Source organism: Cnephaeus nilssonii (assembly GCF_951640355.1).
Source record: "Cnephaeus nilssonii genome assembly, chromosome: 7".
Taxonomy (NCBI): domain Eukaryota; kingdom Metazoa; phylum Chordata; class Mammalia; order Chiroptera; family Vespertilionidae; genus Cnephaeus; species Cnephaeus nilssonii.
The window spans coordinates 92,184,241-92,205,831 of record NC_137078.1 but is presented as its reverse complement, the minus strand read 5'-3'; the positions used below and the strand labels follow the sequence as shown (position 1 = coordinate 92,205,831).

The 21,591-nt window shown below is 42.5% G+C and overlaps 2 protein-coding genes across 2 annotated transcripts in view; both read left to right on the top strand.

The window, feature by feature from the left end:
• The window catches only part of MRTO4 (MRT4 homolog, ribosome maturation factor), a 249,769-nt gene that overhangs the window by 204,671 nt on the left and 23,507 nt on the right, over positions 1-21,591 (top strand). The window lies entirely within an intron of this gene.
• Positions 4,232-21,591, top strand: part of MICOS10 (mitochondrial contact site and cristae organizing system subunit 10) — a 28,462-nt gene continuing 11,102 nt past the window's right edge. The window contains exon 1 of the mRNA XM_079778000.1: positions 4,232-4,379. Coding sequence (XP_079634126.1) covers positions 4,316-4,379 — 64 coding nt within the window. The 5' untranslated portion in view covers positions 4,232-4,315. The remainder of the gene's footprint in view (positions 4,380-21,591) is intronic.

Sequence of the window (21,591 nt, the reverse complement as noted above, 5' to 3'; positions counted from 1 at the left end):
GGCCGAGGCTTGCGCTGCCGGCAGTGGCAGCAGCAGAGGTGTGATGGGGCATCGTCTTCCCCTGATTGCCAGGTCGCCTCCTGCCCCTGAGGGCTCCCAGACTGTGAGAGGGGGCAGGCCGGGCTGAGGGACCACCCTCCAGTGCATGAATTTTCATGCACCGGGCCTCTAGTACTGTAATAACAATGAAACAAGAATGAACTATACTCACAACAACATGGATGAATCTTAAAGCATAATAATAGGCAAAATAAGTCAAATACCATATAGACTGTATGATTCTATTTATAGAAAGTTCAAAAACAGGTACAATTAAACCATATTGTTAATGAGTAACAAAGAGTCAGGCTAGCAGTTATGCTAGTAGGGAGGAAGGGCTATGATCTGACAAAGGACACACTGGCGAGTGGGCTTCTGATGTGCTAGGGATGTTCATTTTAAAACAATCTATTTGTTGCATTGTATTTGTTTTTAGCACTTTTCTGTATGCTTGTTATATTACCTGCACGTGTAAAAAAGGGGGGGGAGGGGCGTCTGGATTTTGGAACCAAACAAAGAAGCTGTTTGACTCTGGACACATTACTAAAGGTTCAAAACAATATAATCTTTCTCTTGGAGAAAGAATATATGAAACAAAAAAAAAAAGTGAATCTCTCTTTAAGAATTAGTTTTAAAAAAATAAAAGAATTAGTTTTTCATTGAAGAGAAACTGGAAAAAAATCCCACTGGAATCTAAAAGTCCTTTAAGCAGGTGCTATGCTATAAAATATTCTAATCTGTGCTAATGAAGCTCGATTTACAACCTAGTAAACTAAACAAAGAGCTTATGTTGAGTTGATTAACCAGCTGGGACTAAAATCCGTGTACTTAAGAGACAGTTTTTGCTTTTTCATTTTTCTTCTCTCCAAATGTGAAAAGATGCTGGCTCTCTTACGGTGAAATTGCTTTATTACAAGACTGTCTCAACCCACTTGAAATGCAACTTCTATTTTTGTGAAGCCTGTTCCATACACGTTAGAGAATTCCTAATGATAATAATAATGGCTTATGCAGAGTCCCAACTGGGAACCAAGCACTACTTCAGGCAGATTGCAGTTATTGAAACATTTTGACATGATACTATCATCCTTTAAATATTTCTTTACACCCTAACTGGTTTGGCTCAGTAGATAGAGGGTGGGCCTGCCGACTGAAGGGTCCTGGGTTCGATTCCGGTTAAGGGCACATGCCCGGGTTGCGAGCTGGGTCCCCAATATGGGGCATGCAGGAGGTAGCCAATCAATGATTCTCTCTCCCTCTCCCTTCCTCTCTGAAGTCAATAAAATATATATATTTAAAAAAATAAAATAAATACTTCTTTACTTTGTGACAGAAGTTGTTCCAGGGTCATCCTATATTTTCTTTACTCCAGCCCTGGAATCTCAGTTGTTTTTCCAAAGAGCCCTAGATTCTTTTAGTAGAGAATGGTATTTAGAGCCAAGACCTAGGCTTGGTTATTGCTATGGGTGTGTCATTGCCTTTAGGACCTCTCAGCAAACAAGATCAGGAAAAACACACACACACACACACACACACACACACACACATACACACACACACACACACTTTTATATCTAATTCTATTATATTAAGTGCCATGCATTCATACTCATACATTGAATTCCAATCCAACAGCAAAGAGTTCTTTCAAGCTTTCCCCCTTTTCGTATTTGTAACTCCTTTCTCTAGCACCAAGATATCTGTTTTTTTAAACATGTTGAATGTAACAAATTTATAATGTGTGTATTGCTATTTTTTAAATATTGTTCTCACTTGTATTGGTCTTTGTTTTCCAAGAACTATCAAAATTCCAGAGTTTTATTTTATTCACTCAACCAACATACATTTATCAAGCAAATACTATGTGTCAGATAATGTTCTCCGGCTAGGGATATAGAAGTGAATAAAACATCTTATTGGGAAAAGAACCATGGAAAGAGAATGATAGATACAGAGCTAGGAAATGGCAAAGCTGGGATCTGAACCCAGACAGCCTGGCTCCAGAATTCATACTATACCATCTGCCTCTGATTGCTTTTGTAATTTGCTCTCTGCCTTCCACAAAACTTTACAACTCTCCTGAATCCAATAAAAATGCCTCTGTCCGTTTCTAAATCTATGCAATGCATCTTCCACATTACTTAATTTCTCTGATACTGTTTCCAAATCTGTAAAAATACATTAATCTCAACCTGCTGTGAGGATAAATGAATTATATGAGATGCCTGGTGCTACTTGTGACACATCAGAGGTATTTAGTGAAGTTTCCTTTTCCATTTCAACATAAATGCTGCACTATAAAGTTCTTCCAGGACAAAGAGTTTTTTCTCTTCCTCATTCAATCAAACACTTGTTTATACATCCATCTATTCTTACATCCATTCAAAAAGCAGTTATTGAAAATCCAATATATACCAGGTTCTTTGCTAGTTGTGGGGGATCCAGTAAAGCACAGCCTCCATTCTCAAGGAGCTCACAGTCACATCCAAGAGACACACAGTTTCAATACAATCTGATATGTAGGTCAGATGAGCGTTAGAAGAAGGACAGCCATGGAAGAACCTTCTTGAAAGAAGGGGCTCCATCATAGCAAGGACTAATGCAGCAGTTCTGCTGTTAAAAGTTGCCAAAGATAGCCCCAGCTGGTTTGGCTCAGTGGATAGAGCGTCGGCCTGTGGACTAAAGGCTCCCAGGTTGGATTCCAGCCAAGGACACATGCCTGGGTTGCAGGCTTGATCCGCCCTCCCCTCCCCCCAGTAGGGGGCAGACAGGAGGCAGCCGATCAATGATTCTCTCTCATCATTGATGTTTCTATCTCTCTATCCCCTTCCCTTCCTCTCTGAAATCAATAAAAATACTTAAAAAGTTGCCAAAGATAGACGAAACAAATAAATGGGTGAATGAATTTGATTCAGTTCAACAAATCTTTCATAGAAGATCTGACTGCCCAAGGCGAGCTCTGAACTGGGAGTGTGCAGGTGAGGAAGGGGCAGGTCAGGCCCTTAATGAGCTTCTAGTTTTCCTGGCAGATATAGACTTCTATAAGGAGATATTTCAATACAATGTAGCAAATTATAGGAGTAGGCAAGCTCCTGTGACAACAAAATGATGAAGGGGGCTCTAAGGTCTCTTAAGGTAGGCTTCTTAGAATGAACTTGTTGAAGCTTGGATATATCCAGTAGATGAATGGGAGTCATCTAATCAAAGGAATAATATGGTCAAATTGATATTTGTTTGTAGGATGGAGGATGAAAACGAGGAAGACTAAAATCAATGATACCAGCAAGGAGGCTGCATTACGAATGGGAAGCTTGGGGTAGACATTGGATGTGTAGAATCTGACAGTTGTGCAATTACTCAGAGCATTCATGGGAAGAGCCCTGCGAAACAACACTTTTTAAAAAATATATTTTTATTGATTTCAGAGAGGAAGATAGAAACATAAATGATGAGAGAGAATCATTGATTGGCTGCCTCCTGCACACCCCACACTGGAGACTGAGCCCACAACCCCGGGCATGTGCCCTAACCTGGAATTGAACCTTGACCTCCTGGTTCATAGGTCGATACTCAACCACCAAGCCATGCGGGCTGGGCTGAAACAACACTCTTTAAGCAGCTGGCAAAAGGCAGCCCTGGAATGACACCCAAAGAGAGGAGTCAGAGGACTGGGAAAGACTGGTGCACTGCGTGTCCAAAGGAATAAAGAGAAGGCAGAGACAAGGAGGATCAGGAAGGTGGGAGCAGTTGTGTCCAATGCTGTACAGAGTTCCAAAAAGCCTCCGCTTGGTTGGCAGTAGGTGACCTTTGCCAGAGCAGTTCCTATGTAAGTGGTGCAGGTGGAAGTTTCATTGCAATAAACGAGTGAATGAGGGAGTAGAAACAGTGAAGGTGAGGAAGTTAAATGAATGAATAAATCACGCGCAGTGCCCTCACTCGTCTTGGGAATTTCCAGGGCCAACGTCGGGAGTTGGTGCGGAACAAGGACCTTCCAGACAGGGCTCTGGGTGCCAGCTAGGAAACCTGTCAGCCTCACAACCCTTGGGTAGGCGCGGCTCCAAGGTCAGGGTCACCTCGGGCCTTGCAGCAACCCGTCACCTTGACGACCAACTGAAAAAAAAACTGGTAGAAACGGAAGCAGTCAGATCATCTCGCGATATCTGGCACGCCGACGCGGGTCTTTCAGGCCTGGGAACCGCGGACGACTCTCGCGAGACTTGCCTGGGGTCGGAGCGCGGGGCCAGGCCGTGGGGAAAGCCGAGCTCCGGTGGGAAACATGTCGGAGTCAGAGCTCGGCAGGAAGTGGGACCGGTGCTTGGCGGATACGGTCGTCAAGATAGGTAAGGGCTTTTCTCCCCTGGCAGGCCCTACCCGGAGTCGAGCAGCCAGCTCTCGGTTCCGTTGACCGGGAGGGCGGAAGGGAAGCTCCGCGAGAGGTCAGGCCGCCCGGCCTATCCCAGCCCCTCAGGCCGGGGCGCGTTGCCCGAGCCCGGGCCGAGGTCACTCGGGCGGTGGGGGACCTGGGCCGTAAGCGCCTCGGCCACGCCCGAGCGGGAGGAGTGGAGTTGCAGCCCTGAAGAGGGGGGTTGGGTTGGCCGGCGGCAGGAGAGGTGTTGAGCTCTTCGAGTAAAAAAAACGGTATGTAGGGCACAACCTTGTGCCAGCGGCTCAAAACCCTCCCTGGAGCCACCTCTCCCGCGCGGGGAGTGCAGGCTGGTCAGGAGGCCGCCTCCCACCCCAGCGGAAACAACAGTTCCTTCTAAAGAAGGTCATCGGGAGCACTTTGCAGACACTGCCAGGCCCTAACGTGAGTTGCTGTCATTCCCGAGCTGTAACCTGATTTATCGGCGTCGGAGTAGTCCAGGGCCTGAAACTGGAGACACAGTGATGGGGATCTGGAATGAGAATTGCCCTGGAAAGTGAGACATTGGCCACTTTGTAAGTCCTTGATGTAACTCCGTGTAGCCTTTTAACATGTGCTCGGGGACGACACAAATTATGAAGTCACTGCAGGGAGGGAAGGGTTTGAAAGAGGGAAATTCCTTTACTGAGTGAATATTAAGGTGCCAGACACTGCTGGGTGCCCAGCTTTATACATTACCTCATACAGGCCATGAAATGGAGAAGGGAGTCAGGAGAAGGGATGTGCCCACCAGGGTCTAATAAATAGCAAAGTTGGGAATTTATCCCAGGGTTTCTGGCTTCAAGTACCATGGTCTTTCTTTGATACCAATTTTTATTTTCAAATTTGATATTTTTTTGTGTGGAAATCTCGAGTATTTAAGAGGATTATTCTTGAATGAAAATATAGGAAAATAAATGATTGTAAGCTTCATGAGAGCAGGGATGTTTTTGGTTTATTCATTGCTGTATCCCCACCCCCCTAGAAGAATGCTTAATAAAAATTGAGAAGCATGAATAAATGAAATAATGTATCACAGGTACCACTTCATCCTTGGATTCACTACTTACCAGCTGTGTGATTTGGGACAAAGTTATTTAATTTCTCCGTGCCTGTTTTTTTCATTTGTAAAATAGCAATAAAAATTATTACTGTCTCTCAGAGTTGTTGTGAGGATTAAGTAAGTTAAAGGCTTGCGTTTGACTCACTTATTAAGAATGGGTTAAGTTGAAAGTGGCCAAAGAAATACACAGTTCTTGTTAGTATTAACAGTTTACATTTGGGAGAGAAGATGTAACACATAGATATGAAATGACCAAAGTAATGACCAAAGTAATTACCAAACTGTACAATGTAGTAGTTAAGAATGGGAGGTAGATGCCCAGCTGGTTCGGTGGTTGAACCAGGAGTTGATTCCCAGTCGGGGCACAAGCTTGGGTTTCAGGCTACATTCCCTGTGGGGGGCGTGCAGGAGGCAGTTGATCAATGATTCTCTTTCATCATTGATGTGTATATCTCTCTCGCTCTTCACTCCCATCCTCAGCAGTTTTGTAGCTTTGGGTAAGGTCTTCCTTAAGTGGGGACAGAGACACATTTACCTAAAAGGATTATGAAGAGTGAAGGTCAGAAAAATATATAAGATACTTAGCATGGTGCCTGGTGCTGTGTATTTAGTAAATGGTGGTAGTAATTGCTGATATTAATATTGTTTTGCCAGTGATGATCATGTGAGGCAGCGTGTAGTGTCATTGTCCTTCATGAGTGGGACATTGGTGGTGGGTATGGCATGGCATACACAGGTGAAATAATTAAATGAGGCATGGTAATGTATGATTGCAGATAAAAATTAAAATGAGTAATTCAGACTCTTTGCTGTAGTACTATTATAAATCCAGTAAATGGAGTGATGGGTCAAGGTCATCCAGTAAGAGTTTGCAAGGGAAATGGCCTTTTAGCTGACCTTTGGAGAATGACTTGGACTTGGATAGTCAGGGAAGATGGAAGAATTTGAGCAGAGGCCTAGTTGAACTTACATAAAGGAGGAAATTGAAGCATGGAAAGATTAAGTCTTAGAAGTGGAGGAGCTGGGTTAAAACACAGACATTCCCCAAAGAGGGCTGGTTTAGGTGGAGTCAGAACTGTGAAATGTCTTGGAGAGATTCTACTTTGTCTTCAAGGCTTTTGCGTTGCCGTTGACTTTTTCACATGCATTCTGTAGATTCAACGCCTCTGTCTTACTAGTATATTAAATCTATTACTTTCTGCTTCCAGGGCTCTTTACACCTAGGCTGGTGGGGAATCATGGGATGGTTTTATTTTGTATTTTTTAATATATTTTTATTGATTCAGAGGGGAAGGGAGGGGGAGAGAGAGAGACAGAAACATCAATGATAAGAATCATTGACCGACTGCCTCTTGCATGCTCCTTACTGGGGATCTAGCCCGAAACCTCAGTACATGCCCTTGATGGGAATTGATCCTGGGACTCTTCAGTCCGCAGTCTGACGCTCTGTCCACTGAGCAAACCGGCTAGGGCTATGGGATGGTTTTACTAGTAAACAAGAAATATCTAGCGAGCTCTGGGCCAGTCAGTGGGCAAATAGAGAAGCAGAAGACATTTCACTGCCCTTATCAGGGAATTGATATGATATAATGAAATTTTTGTATGATTGTTCTAGCAATGTTTTATACCAAACAGATTTGGAGTAGAGGAGACAAGCAGTACTGTAAATGTGAAGTGATAATGATCTGAACTGTTAGACTGGAAAGGAATATTTGAGAAACTCCTAACTTTTCTTCCCATTTATAAAATGGAAATAGTATAACCAACACACTTCCTAGGCCAGCAAAGTGACAAGCACATAGTAGGAACTCAGTAAATGCTATTTTCTTTATTTTCTCTCCAATTGGTTAACTTTGCTGATCTTCATTTCTTATAAAGATGACACCAAGGTTAGAACTTGGATAAGTGGTAATGTATTGATCAGAATTTGGAAGTGAAACAGGAGGGGTGCATGTGCACCTCTTTTATACCAAATAACAGATAAGACTTAGTAACTGATTACATTTAGCAGGAGGAGAATACAGTAAAAGAAGGTCATGATTTTGGTTGCTTTTCTGCTTACATAGTTAAATTTGAGGATGATAATGGAGAAGTTGAACGGGGATTTTTAATTTTGAGGGGGCAGCTGAGTTCCGATTTTGAGGGGTTTGTTCCGTTAGTGATGGATTTAGAGATAGGGCATAAGAGAGATGAAACATGGAAGTCTAATTTTGCGAGGCTTTATTTTACTACTCTGAGTAGTCTTTGCGACTGCAGGATGAACTTTTTTGTAGTGAGTGTTTATTAGTTCCTGTTCCTTTACGCAGAGAGGTAACAGAATTTTTAAAAATCTTTGCTACATGCTTTTCTGGTACTTCAGAATGGAAATGGAGACTCAGGGAATAAGAAACCTGTCATAAGAAAGAGATCTTTTAGAACAGCGGTCGCCAACCGGTGGTCTACGAACCACTGGTGGTCCGTGAGGTCCGAAAGGTTGGCAACCGCAGTTGTAGAAGATTTAGGCAGGGAAGAAGGCCAAAGCAGGCTTTCAGTTACATACTGATACTTTTATACTGAAGGCAAGCCAAGGTGAATGGACAGCTCCCTTTGTGAGCACTTCTCTGTTTTGCTAAAGCCTGTTGTTTCTTTTCCACTTGTTTGCTTTGGGGGGAGGGAGAGACTACTTTAATTGCTCATGTTTGGTTCCAGTGGTTCTCAACCTTTCTAATGCCGCGACCCTTTAATACAGCTCCTCATGTTGTGGTGACCCCCAACCATAAAATTATTTTCGTTGCTACTTCATAACTGTAATTTTGCTACTGTTAATGAATCGTAATGTAAATATCTGTGTTTTCCGATGGTCTTAGGCTCTACAGCAGCGGTTCTCAACCTGTGGGTTGCGACCCACAGGTTGAGAACCGCTAGCAGGGTCGCCTAAGAGGGTCATGGAGACCCTACTTTTAATTCTTTTTGAGTTCATACCCAGAAGTGGAATTCTTGGATCATATATTTTTTGTTTGTGTTTTTAATCCTCACCCGAGGATATTTTTTCCATTGATTTTTAGAGAGAGGGGAAGACAAAGAGAAACATCAATGTGAGAGAAACACATCGATTAGTTGCCTTCTGCACGAGCCCTGTCCAGGGCCCAGGCCAGGGAGGAGCCTGCAACCGAGGTATATGCCCTTAACCAGAATCAAACCCGGGACCCTTCGGTCTGCAGGCTGACGCTCTATCCACTGAGCCAAACCAGTTAGGGCTCTTTAAGAGTTTTATAGTTTTATATATTTATATCTTTAAGCCATATTGAGTTAATTTTTGTGTATGATGTCAGGTAAGGAAGGGTCCAGCTTCATTCTTTTGCATGTGGATATCCAGTTTTCCCAACACCATTTGTTGAAAAGACTGTCCTTTCCCCATTAAATGGTCTTTGCATCCTTGTAAAAAATCATTGGACCATCCTATCTAATAAAAGAGTAATATGCAAGTTGACTGTACCTCTGCTACACCCACAAGCCACGCCCACCAGCCAATCAGGAGTGAGTATGCAAATTAACCCAACCAAGATGCCTGCGGCCACAGAGCGAGCAGGAGGCTTGGTTTTCCCCAGTAATGGAGGAAGCCAAGCTTTCCGCACACCCTGGCTGGCCTAGGCCTCCATTCAAGGCTACAAAGGTTCAGTTATAGAAGAAATAATCCCAGATACCAGGGCCTCCGCTTGGGTTGCCGGGGGGCGTGGCAGGCCTGCAAACCACTATAGGCCCCTCGCCCAGGCTGCCCCACGTCCCAAGGGAGCTCCCACCCTCATCCAGGACACCCTTCAGGGCAAACCAGCTGGCCCACCCGTGCACCAGGCCTCTATCCTATCTAATAAAAGAGTAATATGCAAATTGACCATCACTCCAACACACAAGATTGCTGCCCCCATATGGTCAAAGATGGCTGCCCCCATGTGGACACAAGATGGCCACCACAAGATGGCCAGCAGGGGAGGGCAGTTAGGGGTGACCAGGCCTGCAAGGGAGGGCAGTTGGGGGCGATCAAGCCTGCAGGGGAGGGCAGTTAGGGGTGACCAGGCCAGCAGAGGAGGGCAGTTGGGGGCAACCGGGCCTGCAGGGAAGGGCAGTTGCGGGGGACCCAGGCCTGCAGGAGAGAGCAGTTGGGGGGGACCAGGCCTGCAGGGGAGGGCAGTTAGGGGTGGCCAGGCCTGCAGGGGGAAGGCAGTTAGGGGCAAACAGGCTGGCAGGGGAGCAGTTAGGCATCAATCAGGCTGGCAGGGGAGTGGTTAGGGGGTGATCAGGCTGGCAGGAAGAAATGGTTAGGGGCAATTAGGAAGGCAGGCAGGTGAGCAGTTGGGAGCCAGCAGTCCTGGATTGTGAGAGGGATGTCCGACTGTCCTTTTAGGCCCGATCCAAGGATCAGGCCTAAAAGGGCAGTCGGACATCCCTCGAGGGGTCCCAGGTTGGAGAGGGTGCAGGCTGGAATTTCATGCACCGGGCCTTTAGTACTAGTATATGCAAGGGTTTATTTCTGGGTTCTCTCTTCTATTTCATTGGCCTATATATCTTTATGCCAGTATCACACTGTTTGATTACTGTAGCTTTGTAGTAAATTTTGAAATCAGGAAGGGTGAGTCCTCCAGGTTTGTTCTCTTTCAAGATTATTTTGGCTATTTGGGGTCCCTTGAGATTCCATATGAATTTTAGGATGGGTTTTTCTGTTTCTGCAAAAATATGTCATGGGATTTTGATAGGGATTGTATTGAATCTGTAGATCATTTTGGGTAGTATTGACACATGTTAACAAATAATATTCTATGGTGTGGATATACCACATTTTGTTTATCTATCAGCTAATGCACTTTTGGGGTGGTTTTTTTTAAATATTTTTATTGATTTCAGATTGGAAGGGAGAGGGAGAGAGAGATAGAAGCATCAATGATGAGAATCATTGATTGGCTGCCTCCTGCACGCTCCATACTGGGGATTGAGCCCACAACCCGGGCATTCCTTGACCGGAATCGAACCTGGGACCCTTCAGTCCGCAGGCCGATGCTCTATCCACTGAGCCAAACCAGCTAGGGCAGCTAATGCACATTTGCGTTGTTCACCCTTTTTTGGTATTATGAATTATGCTGCTATATCTAAGTTTATGAGTCTTTATGTAGACATATGTTTTCATTTCTCCTGGATATATAACTGGTAGTGGAAATGCTGGGTTGTATGCCAACTCTTTATGTAACATTGTGCTCTTGTTAGAGGAGAGTTTTCTGTTAGTATTATAAAATAATGTAATTAGGCACTATATGTTAAGCAAAAGAGTGAGATGGTTGAATTTCTGATTTCTGAAAGATCACTGAAGTAGCATGAGAAGAATAAATTGGAAAGGATCAGAATGAAGAGAGAGATGGGTTATAAAATAATGCAAAATCATGCCAAAGATTATCAAATTAGAGGAAATAAGATGAGAGCAGGAGTGGAATGGAGACAGAACTAATGGTGACAGTACAGTGGTAATATTTATAGCACTTGGAATGCGGGCTCATGAGTGGGAGGAGTCAGGGGTGATGCAAAGCCTATGTAAATGTAGAATAGTGTTGTGGTTGACCAATAAGAGAGGCAGGAGGGGAGCCCCAGTAACATTTTGTAGTTTTTTCATTTCTGGCATGTCTTGAAATAGGTCATTGATACATACAGCTCAGTCAACAGTATGAAAGTTATTACTTTGCCATGCATTCATCTTCTTGAAAAGAAAGGGTTTGGCCTTCCTTGTTAAGGAAGTAGGACAGTAAATGACTTAGCAGCTGACCTGCCTTAGAATTAAACTGCAGATTTTGTGTATTCATCCATTAATCAATTAAATGTAGTTAAATTGATTTTTTCAAGTCCTTTTAATGTTAAAAAAAAAAACAACAACACTGAAAGAGGTCTGGAATAAAGTTATGGAAAAAGAAAGCAAATTATTGTTTTTCTTTAAGTATCAGTTCATCTGATAAATGCGGGTTACCACAAAGTATTGGTGGCTCACCAAAAATTGCTTTTTGGTGGCTTGTGTTTGCAAACTGATACATCTCCATTTCAGGGAGTGATATCAATTAGGCTAAACTAAAATACTTCAAAGGGTTTTGGTTGTTTATTGGTTTGGGTTTCAAATTAGTACATGTTAATTGGTGAATTAGTAGCCATGTTTTGTTTGCTATATGTATTGCTAAACAGTGTTTATATGTATTTCTAAACAATTTCTAAACAAATATAAAAATACTTTTTCTGTTTGCAACAGCAGTATATGAATAATGGGACATTGTGCTCTTATTAGAGGAGAGTTTTCTGTTAGTATTATAAAATAATGTAATTAGGCACTATATGGGACTCGAAAACATTTAAATTTTTGTCTGGCTGTGGTTTTATGCTTTCCTAAAATGTGGGCTGAAACAGTTTATTAGTAAATATGCTGAATTGCTTTCTCTGGCAAGTGCATTTTAGTATCGAATCCAAGTAAAAATACAAATATTTACTTATAAAAGTCATTTGGTGTGGTAATATTTTTACTACAGCCATTGACCCACTAGTGAAATGTTAGGGCATTGCTGGATTGGATCCTGTTTATTTAAAGGCCAAGAGAGGGAAAGAGAAAGGAAGCTAACATTAACTTAATGCCTGTCATTTGCCATCATATTTGGTATACTAACATATTACCTCTTTTTTACTCTCCTAGCAACTCAATGAGGAAGTTTATCTCTGTTTTCCCAGAAAGAAAAATAATGCTCAAATATGTTGGCAGGAATTGAGAAGCTGATTTTAAAATCTATATGAAAACTTAAATAATCCAAAATAGCCAAAGCAATTTTTAAAAAGAGAAATGGAGTTGGAGGAATAAGATTACCTGATTTCAAGACTTACTATAAAGCTACAGTAAATAAGATAGTGTAGTATTGGAGAAGGTACACACATAGATCAGTGGAATCAGCTGTGTCCAGAAATAGACCCATAAATACATAGCTTATTTTTGACAAAGGTGTCAAGTCAGTTAATGAAGAAAGGAAAATCTTTTCAACAAATTGTGCTAGAATTACTGGGTATCCGTGTAGAGAAAAAAAATTAACCTTATTATCTCAAACATAAAAAATTAACTCAAAAGGATCACAGACCTAAATGTAAAAGCTACAACTATAATACCTCTAGAAGAAAAGAGGAGAAAAATATTTGTGATCTTGTGTTCAGAAAATACTTCTTAGGTCACAAAAAAGCAAAAATTTTACAAAAGAAAAAATGACATACTGGATTTGATCAAAATTTTAAAACTTTTGCTCTTTGAAAGACACCATTAAAAAAACAAAAATACAAGCCACAGAATGGGAAAAAACATTTGCAATATATATATCTACCTGGTAAAGGACTTGTTTCTAGAATAAATCAGGATATCTTAAAATTAATCATAAGACACCTCATTTAAGAAAATGGGTAAAATGTTTGAAAAGATTTTTATAAACGAAGTTAGACTGATGACAAATAAACACATAAAAAGATGTTCAGCAAATTAAAATCATGAGATACCTCTATACCCATTAAAATAGTTAAAGTTAAAAGACTGACAATGCTGAGTTCATTAGTATATGGAGCATCTGGAATTCTTGTATACTGGTGTTTTTTTTTAATTTAATTTATTGGGGTTATACTAATTAACAAAATTATACAGGTTTCAGGTGCACAATTCTACAACATATCATCTGTACACTGTATTGTGTGTTTATCACCCCAAGTCAAGTATCCGTCTATCACCATTTATCCCCGCTTTACCTTCCTCCATTCCCTCCCCTATTCCTTTCCAGCAATCACCACACTGTTGTCTGTGCTCTTGTATACTGTTGATGGGAGTGTAAAATGGTGCTACCACTTTGTAAAACTGTTAAGAAGTTTTTATAAATTTAAACATACCATCTAGTCATTCCACTCCTAGGTATTAACCAAAGAGAAATGAAAACATGTCCACACAAAGTCTGGCATATGAATGTTCATAGCAGCTTATTCATAACTAGAGGCCCGCTGCACGAAGAGATTCGTGCAATAGGCTTTCCTTCCTTTGGCTTCCAGCACTGGTTTTCCTCCGGCACCCGGGACCCAGGCCTTTGCTCCCGCCAGAGTCTGCCTTCTTCGTCTTCGCTGCAGACCCCGGCCGGAGTCTGCAGTCTTCGTCTTCACTGTGGCACTGGGCTCCTGTAGATCCCTTTACGTGCCCCTCCCCGCCCCGCCCTCCATCTCATAGCAGGCGTCCTGCCCCACCTGGCCACTCTGCACCTGGAGCAGCTGGGTGGCCGCCATCTTTGGTATTCTAATTTGCATACTCACTCTGATTGGCTGTGGGCATAGCGGAGGTATGGTCAATTTACGTTTGTCTATTATTAGGTAAGATGCCCCAAACTAAAAAGAACCCAGATGTCTGTCCCAGATGAATGGATAAACAAAATATGGACTATCCAAAATATGAACAAATTACTGATACATACAACAATATATATACATTTCAAAATCAATAGGTTGGGTAAAATAAGCTAGACACAAAAAAGTATATATTGTTCTGGGTGTCAGCACCAAAAAACCCCAACAAGCAGACAAACAAAGAGTACAGACAGACCTCTCAGATGTTGTGTGTTCAACTCCATACCACGCAATAAAGCAGATCATAATCTTTTTGGTGGTGGAGGGTCTTGCCTTCAATTTATAAAAAACAAAAGTCTGTGAAGTGCAGTAAAGCAAGGCACAGTGAACAAAGTATACCTATATATACTTTATGATTCCATTCACATGTAAAATTCTAGAAAATGTAAACCAATCTGTGATGACAAAGTAGATAAATGGTTGCCTGGGGCAAAGGGTGGAGGGAAGGATAAACTACAAAGGGGCACAAGGAAACTGTTGATGGGAGTGTAAAATGGTACTACCACTTTGTAAAAGTGGGCTGATAGTATTCTGTTGCTTGATTGTGGTGCTCCTTTCACTTATCAAACTCATTGTATTACACAGTTTAAATGGGTGCAGTTTATTGTACATACATTATACTTCAAAAAGTCATGTAAAACTAAAAGGATGAAATGATGAAAATACTCAGTTTCAGTGCATATATAAGCAACCAGAACCCTCAGGTTCAGCTCGTGGAAGTATGAATCGGTGTATCTACTAACGCTTAACTGTATGTTCACCCTATGACATAGCTGTTCCACACCTAGGTATATACCCCAGAGATATTCATACATCTGTTCATCAAATGACTTTCTAGAATGTTCATAGAACATTATTCATAATAAGATCAACTAGAAGCTACCCAAGTGCCTAACAACAGAATGGATAAGTAAATTGTGGTATATTAATGTAGTGGACTACTACACAGCAGTTACAACCTATCTATATATACATTAGTAAAAGCCTAAGTGACTGCTCGGCCGGTCGCTATGACGACATACTGACCACCAGGGGGCAGATGCTCAATGCAGGAGCTGCCCCCTGGTGGTCAGTACGCTCCCATAGCCAACCTTCTGCAGCTGGCCAACCTCCCACGGTCCGTCCGCTGCACCCCCCGCCCCCCCACCAATCCTGACCGGCCCCAATCGAGACTGGGCTAGATGGCTCCAACTACATGGCTCCAATCGCCAGCCAGGCCGAGGGACCCCACCCATGCACAAATTCATGCACTGAGCCTCTAGTACAACTATATAATACAATGAACTACATACAACTATTTTCAACACTATTGGGCCAACGTACTCACTGTGTGATTCCATTTCTGTAAGTTTAAAAACAAGCAAAACTACTCTATGCTATTAGAAGTTAGAATGTGGTTATCCTTGGATGAAGAATTTTGACAAAGGAAGCACAGGCAGGCTTCTGGGATGTTATCTTCTGTTTCTTGCTCTGATTGCTGGTAACATGGCTGTATTTAGTGTGAAAATTCATTTAGTGGTTACATGCATGCGTGTTAAAAAAAAAGATCAGAAAACTGTATTACTTATAAAGTGAAAGTGTTGGAATTGGTAACTGTTAACAGCAATTTAACTTGTCATTTTTAAAAGTAAGAAGTGAAGAAAATGAATTTGAAATGCTCTTTAAAGAGATAGCATGACAGGAACAAGAAATACAAGATAAACTTAAGTACAAATTAGAAAAAATATGAGAATGTGGGATATGAAAATCTGGATGAATAAAAATGGTACAAGACATGTCTTGGAGAGAGGGCAGGTGGACAGGCAGATCACAGTGTGGCCAAGGGGCTTGTTTAAGATTACATAGACTCTTCAGGTTGCTTCAATGATGTATCTTCTGGTAGAATTTTAAGACTATTTAATTAATAGTTAACAGTGTATATGGGAAGAATTGAAATCCCGTGTTTTTACTTCATTTTTCCTTATCCAACCTAAACCTGCATTAGGATGCATAGGATAATTTATAATTATTGTAACACCCTCACATAGTTGTTGATGGATTTGTAGACTTACTTAACTTAGACAAATGTTTACAAGTTAGAACAAATGTTTCTGATTGTTTGTCAGAACCTGTACATATAAATCACTCAGAATTCCTGTTTGATAGATTTTAAATGATTAACTGAAGCAATTGATTTAAAGCACCATAATTCACTTTTTACTAGAAGGTACTTCTAAGAAAGCTGCTAGTTTCTTGGCATCATTTCAGAGGACTAAATTGAAATCCATTAGTTGTAGGATTAAAAAAAATTTTTTTTTTTACCATTTCAGCATAGGCCTATATGTGACAAACCTTGAACTCATAAATATCCCACTTTGAAGACCCTTCTTTTTTTAAAATTTTATTTCAGAGAGGAAGAAAGTGGGAGAGAGATAGAAACATCAATGATGAGAGAGAATCATTGATTGGCTGCCCTCTGCACATTCCCCACTGGGGACCGAACCCATAACCTGGGCATGTGCCCCTGACTGGAATCGAACCCGGGACCCCTCAGTCCTCAGGCCGACGCTTTATCCACTGAGCCAAACCAGCCAGGGCTATCCCACTTTGATTGGAAGCAAAAGTACAGTATATAACTGTTCCAATCATATATTACCTTGATATTAGAATAAATGCTATTAATCTTATGTATTCCCAGAAAAGATTGGCTGTGATCATTGAAAAAAATCACAACTTATTTTTTCTCCTAGTTTCCAATTTGATTAATTTTATTTCAGCTCATAACTTGTATTTTAGAAGACTTTTTTCCTTTACTCAGTTTATGAAAACTAAATTTTGGTTTCTTCAAGTATGCAGGTCCAGTGAATTGGAGAGGTTTATTTATGGGGCTTTGTAGAATAATGTTGCCTTTAAGAAATGCTACTATAGAATGCTACTGTAATATAAAGTCATCTGGGTGTTGTGTCCTACCTCACCTATAGTCCTAGGTACTTTATTAGAACCAGATTTGAATAACAAAGAAAAACCTGCTTGTTCATGAAAGCCCCCAAATTCAGGCAAGTCCTTCCAGCACCTTTGCAATGCCGATTTGGGATATTCACTATTTGCACCAACTGTACTTTAAATGCAAACCTATTGGTATCTTTTAAAAATATGTGACCCCTTTCCTATCTCTATTTGTCTGTGTCCATGACTTCATATATCTTTACCTAAGGATCCATTATCTCAGAGTCATCATTAAGTGTCATCACCCCTACTCAGAAGTTCCTGATCCCTGATCAAAGGTACCTTAAGCACTGTCTGTTTCTTTTCTGCCTAACATGGAAATGGAAAGGTAGAGGGAGGGCTGTTGAGGGATCAAAGTATGATGCAGGGTTATATTTTTCAGTTGGATGAGTAGAAAAGAGAATTTGAGCTCCTTGTAGTCCATTTATCTGCCACCATCTCTCCCTCTCTCTTCCCTAATCCTCCAGGATGGTTTGGGTACTGTGCTCAGTGCTTCTAGTACATCCTATTTCTGTTGTCATATCTTGTTTTTTTTTGTTTTTTTTTTTAAATGGGGATCTGTTGCCCACATTCCTGAGTAGTGTTGGGGAGGAAAGAACATTTTTTTTATATATATATTTTATTGATTTTTTACAGAGAGGAAGAGATAGGGATAGAGAGTTAGAAACATCGATGAGAGAGAAACACCGATCAGCTGCCTCCTGCACACCCCCCACTGGGGATGTGCCCGCAACCAAGGTACATGCCCTTGACCGGAATCGAACCTGGGACCCTTGAGTCCGCAGGCCGACGCTCTATCCACTGAGCCAAACCGGTCTCGGCTGTCGTCATATCTTGTACTTCGAGTCTCTAATTATCAGTTGGCCCCAACACTAGATAATGCACTAAGTGAGTGCAGGAACTTATTATTCCCCAGGGCCCAGTGTAGTGCCTAGTACAGGGTAGGTACTCAGTTTATAATTAAGGAAGTACCTACAGATAGTGTTGGCCAGGATGAAATTTGGGAGGTAGTTTCCTTTGGTAAATCAAAATGGCTGATTATAATAGTATGATTATAATTTGTATGTCTGTGAGGAGGCTACACCAGCAGCAATATAACATGGCAACCAAGGACCAGGCCTTTGGAGTCAGGCTGCCTGGTTCAAGTCCCAGCTCTGTGGCCTGAGGCAAGTTACTTAACCTTTCTGTGTCTCAGTTTCTTGGTTTATAAAATGGGGCCAATAAAATAAATTTATTGTGAGGATCAAAATGGGGTGATTTAATCCTGAAGCATCAGTGCTTAGTGAATGCTCTTTATTTAATACTAGAGTCCTGGTGCACAAATTCTTGCACGGGTAGGGGCCATCCAGTGGGGGAGTAGGGTGGGGGGCGGGGGAAGGAACCGCGGGAGGTTGGCTGGCCATGGGAAGTTGGCTGTGGGAGCGCATTGACCACCAGGGGGCAGCTCCTGCATTGTCTGCCCCCTGGTGGTCAGTGCACATCATAGCTACTGGCCAGTCGTCCGGTCATCTGGTCTTAACGGTCGCTTAGGCTTTTATATATATAGACTAGTGGCTTGGTGCACGAAATTTGTGCATGGGGCGGGTGTCCCTCAGCCAGGCCTGCACCCTCTCCAATCTAGGACCCCTCGGCGGATGTCCAACTGCCGGTTTACTAAATCGGCAGTTGGACATCCTTCTTGCAATCCGGGACCGCTGGCTCCTAACCGCTCACCTGCCTGCCTAATCGCCCCTAACCACTCTGCCTGCCAGCCTGTTCTTCCCCAACTGCCTCCCCTCGCCAGCCTGATCACCCCTAACTTCCCCCCCGCCCCCCCGCTGGCCTGCTCACCCCCAACTGCCCCCGCCCCCACTGGCCTGCTCGCCCCCAACTGCCCCCCCCCACCAGCCTGATCACCCCCAACTGCCCCCCCTCTCCGCCGGCCTGCTCGCCCCCAACTGCCCTCCCCTCCTGGCTTGATCGCCCCTAACCGCCTCTGCCTCGGCATCGCCACCATGGCTTTGTCCGGAAGGACATCCAGAGGGTCTCGCGGAGTAATTAGCATATTACCCTTTTATTAGTATAGAATAGAAGCCTGGTGCATGGGTGGGGGCCGGCTGGTCTGCCCTGAAGGGGGTCCCAGATCAGGGTGGTGGTCCCCTTGGGGGCTGGGGCAGTTTGCAGGCCGGCCACGCTCCTGTCGGGGTGGGGATCCCCACTGGGGGACGTGGCAAGCCTGGGTGAGGGGCTGAGGGCTGTTTTCAAGTTGGCCACACCCCCTTCAGGGTGGGGGGGGGTGTCTCACGGTCTGATTAGCATATTACTCTTTTATTAGTATAGATTATCTAATGTTTCTGAAAAGAATGTACACATTGCACTTTTATAAATCAAGTTATGTTTTAGATTTATTAAGGAAATTTGGTATTAAAAGGTTAGTTGATGATTTATAAATAACACCAATGTTTTTGTAGTTATCCAGATAGAAATTCTCAGCGTTTTCTTTGACAGCCTTCCCCACTGCACCCTCCAAAACCCCAGATACACATACATGCACTTAATCAGTTGTTAAGTGCTACAAATTCTGCCAGCAAAATGTCTCTTCCTTTCCAAGTAATCCTACACACCTTAGTCAGATGCATCTCCTAAAGCATAGTTTCAATCTTGTTAGCCTCTTTAAGAATTCTTCAGGGAAGCCCCCTGCCTGCTGAATTAAGTGCTGTGTAGATTCCTTGGCCCAGCTTCTGGTGCCTTCAGGATGGCTCCCGTCCCTTTCTAGCCCTATCTCCTGCTCTCTAGGGCATGCCTCATGCTAGGCCTCTGTCCTCCCCTCTCCCCTCATTTCCCTACACAAGCCCTGCTTTTCTGCCATCGGGTAGAATATATGCCCATTCCCCCAAAACTATGACTGTTAAAAAATCTATCCTTTTTTTTTATCTTCACCAGAGGATATTTTTCCCATTGTTTTTAAAAAATATTTTTTTATTGATTTCAGAGAGGAAGGGAGAGGGAGAGATGAGAGAGAATCATTGATCGGCTGCCTCCTGCACGCCCCCTACTGGGGATTGAGCCTGCAACCCTGGCATGTGCCCTTGACCGAAATCGAATCGGGGACCCTTCAGTTCACAAGCCAATGCTCTATCCATTGAGCCAAACCAGCTAGGGCCATTGATTTTTTTAGAGAGAATGGAAGGGAGGGGTTGGAGCGGGGAGGGAGAGAGAGAAACGTCCACCTGAGAGATGCATCAATTGGTTGCCTCGTGCACAGGCCCAGATTGGGACTGGGGATCAAACCTGCAACCTAGGAACGTGCCCTTGACTGGAATCAAACCCGAGACCATTTGGTGTGCAGGCCCGATGCTCTAACCACTGAGAAAACTGGCCAGGGCAAAAAGTCTGTCCTTGAAGACAACTCAAATGCTACCTCCTTTTTGAAGATTAAAAAAAATCTCAGGAGAACAGTGTCCTTTTCTCAGGACACCGAGGATCTGCTTTTGTTCACTTTTATGGATACATGACTTATTATCCTTTCTTGATCACAAGCTCCCCAAGGAAAAAACTGTGTCTTACTTATTTCTGACCCATGTTGAACCCAGTACTTTTACCCTTCAGTGCTCAGTAAATATTTAACGTTTGTTCTTTTTTAAAAAATATTTTTATTGATTTTAGAGAGGAAAGGAGAGGAAGAGAGAGATAGAAACATCAGTGATGAGAGAGAATCATTGATCGGCTGCCTCCTGCACACCCCCTATTGGGGATCAAGCCTGAAACCTGGGCATGTGCCCTGACTGGGAATTGAACTGTAACCTACTGGTTCATGGGTTGACCCTCAACCACTGAGCCACACCAGCCGGGATCTATTTGTTCTTGAAAGACTTTTTGTGGGAGAAGACAAGGACATTGACTCTGTGCAATGCACTGTTCTTCCAAGCTTTCTGAACACATTATGCTGTTTCATCTCACTGTCCCCAGTCAGGGATAGGCACTGTTAATGTTAGTAGTCTTCGTTTCCATATGAAAAGTTATATAATTTTTCCAAGGACTGACATACAACTACTAATAACCAGTATTCTCAATCATGCTTAACCTGTCTTACCCCCAAATCCATATAACTTTATAACTGAAGTATAACCACTGTATAACATTGCTTACTTTTCAAGGAATAAATACTACATACTGGAGTGGTGTGCTCCAAGAGTAAAGAAACAAATCTATTCTCAGTGCCTTCTTCTTAATAAATGCTAGTAAATGTTGATCAAGTAAATGTGTAAGGAAAAGAAAATACTGAATTTTTCTCAGTTGAGTTTTTCATCTGAATCAGGAATAGGCAACAACATAATAGCTATAGAGTTGGTGTACATAGGATACAGTGGGTCCCTGATTCTTATATTTACTTCCACAAGAATGAGAATCTAGTTACTGATATTGATGAGGAGGGGCTAGAGGTGTTGGGAGGGAAGGGAATCACAAAAATACCCTTTTGAGCAGTTTGGAGTCATTTATCAGCCCTCAGCCCCTTTGGATTCATTTTATCTCCAGTTAGTGCACAGGGAAGTATTTCCCGGCTTCCTTTGTTGACTTTCTCATTGCTTCTAAGTAATTTCAGGTTTTTGTTACCACTCCTGATAAGTCAAATATCTGTGGTATCTTTTATTTTCTTGAGGAACCAAAGAGAAACATAGTCATAAATTAGCCATGCATAGTGATGCAATCC